General features: G+C 36.0%; 1 protein-coding gene across 1 annotated transcript in view; it reads left to right on the top strand.

Moving 5' to 3' along the window:
• Nucleotides 1-2,068, top strand: part of LOC102196274 (ADP-ribosyl cyclase/cyclic ADP-ribose hydrolase 1-like) — a gene marked incomplete at its 5' end in the record, with an annotated part of 4,813 nt that overhangs the window by 1,763 nt on the left and 982 nt on the right. The window contains 2 exons of the mRNA XM_013912318.1: nt 413-495; nt 1,805-1,878. Coding sequence (XP_013767772.1) covers nt 413-495; nt 1,805-1,878 — 157 coding nt within the window. The remainder of the gene's footprint in view (nt 1-412; nt 496-1,804; nt 1,879-2,068) is intronic.

Below are 2,068 nucleotides of genomic sequence, written 5' to 3' on the forward strand. Positions count from 1 at the left end.
AATAAGTTTATCTTCGAGATAGAAATTATGTTTCTGTTAAAACATGTCTCCATAAGCTTACTCATCAGGGGTGTGTTCCCTATGAGGTGTGAAAGGTTTCACTTTGTTCCTAGTTTTGGAAATAATCGATTACGCAAAAATTGCTTTGAATAAACCAGCATGTTCAGGTTTGATTCTTTAGTAATTGATTCAAACATACTATAGAAGTGATTTACATTGGAGCTACTCAGAGAAGATTTTGAGTCAACACTCTGTCTAAGCAGCTGAGGGTGGACAGCTAACATAAATGTGCCTTAACTTTTTCTTTTTCTTTTCTGTCCTGTGTCGTTATGTAATGTTGTGAGATTTCTTTCCTTTGTTGTGTTTTATTTTGAGGAGTTAACCCAAGCAAATATGCATGTTGTTGTCATAGATACCTTCACTAGTGGGTGTCCCGGATGGTCAGAGTGTGAAAACAACCCTGTTCGCTCGTTTTGGATTTGTGCCTCTGCTGCTGTAAGTTTTCAACATGAATTAACTACATTTTCTTTCTCTATTTTAAATGGCATAGTCCTGAGGTCGTGCATTGGTTAACATAACACACAAGTGCACTGCACAGTGCAGCAAATCCCTCCTGAGTATAAGTGATGGTGATGGAGAAAAGAAATGTTCACGCTGTCTCGTTGTCTGTCAATGAGGCTTTGTGTTGGTCTCCATGGAGCGCTCTCCTGAGTGAGCAGCAGCCCACACATTCATAGGAGCCCTGCTTTGGTTGAGTTTGGGTTTTACTCTGTTTTGCAACGTCTCATTCTGTTGTGCAACATCTAACTTTTCCAAACAGTCCAAAAAAAAAGCAAACAAACACACAAATATTCTTTGATTTATATTTTTTTCCAGTTCAGTGACTTGTGCAGCAGTCCCAGAAAAACAGAATCAAGATTTGTACTGTGTGTAATTGTAGTAGGAATTTCAGTTTAATGTAAAAAAAACATTATGAAATTGATCCAGAATTGCTCAAGTAGATGCTTTAATAATAGGGATGCATTATGCAAATGCAAGTACCACATAGCTTTAAATAAAGTAGCTTTCGCATTAATTCAAAGGGCACATAAATACCATAAAATAAGGAAAAGATAAAGTTGAGTGAAAAAATTCATTAGCAATGAATTTTTATGAATGAAATGCTGTTTTTTCCTGGATTACACCGCAACTAAACAGTGACCTCTCCCAAGGCTAGCGAGGGCTTGTCATGTTATGCTTGGAATTTGTTACGTTTGGCTCCTAAACATACCGTTTTTTGGGTGTGTGATAATCTTAGCAAATCTTTAAAAAGCAGTATAACTTGTTTTGATCTTTTGCTGTTCATTTTGTTGTTTGTTAACAAAATGTACAGACCAGTAAAGCCTGGGCGAACTTAAAGGTGAACTACAAGAAATGGAAAAACTGGGAAAACGACCACAGTCGCGTTAAAAAATGACATCTGTGAAATTATTGCAACATTTGGACAGTAAAATAATTTTAAATAAAACATTGCATCATAATGGTAAAACCTCAGTGATATGTTGCTGCCTCATACTTCCTGTTATGAATATAATGATGTTGACATAATATCGATCTGTGGAGTAAGAAGTGCAGTCATTTCTCTGAGTAAGGGACTTTAGATATGTCCAATGTTCCATCATCACATCAATAGTAATAAACCTCACTTTACAGGAAGACACAAATACCCAAGTCTAAATTTGGGACAAAATAGTGTGTTACTTTTTAGTTTTATTTACAAGATGACTGAGTGTTTCTTCAAAATCCCCTTTGTGTGTCTGTATAGTTTGCAGATGTTGCCTGTGGTGATGTCACAGCAATGTTAAACGGATCCATCAACACACCATTCAATCCTACAAGGTAGGACTGCTTCTGCTTCTCTCACAGTTTTATGACTTTTACTGAGTAAAGTAATGTTTTTCTTTCAGTGGTAATATACAGCCACCAAAAATTTAACAGTGATATGTGCTGAGTTTAAGCTAAGTTAAGTTATCATTGCAGATTAAAAGAAGTGCTATTAAAAACAGTTATCATTGTCTTTGTTGCACAA

The sequence above is a fragment of the Pundamilia nyererei genome, unplaced genomic scaffold (assembly GCF_000239375.1).
Source record: "Pundamilia nyererei isolate P.nyererei 1_Seehausen unplaced genomic scaffold, PunNye1.0 scaffold00087, whole genome shotgun sequence".
Lineage (NCBI taxonomy): Eukaryota > Metazoa > Chordata > Actinopteri > Cichliformes > Cichlidae > Pundamilia > Pundamilia nyererei.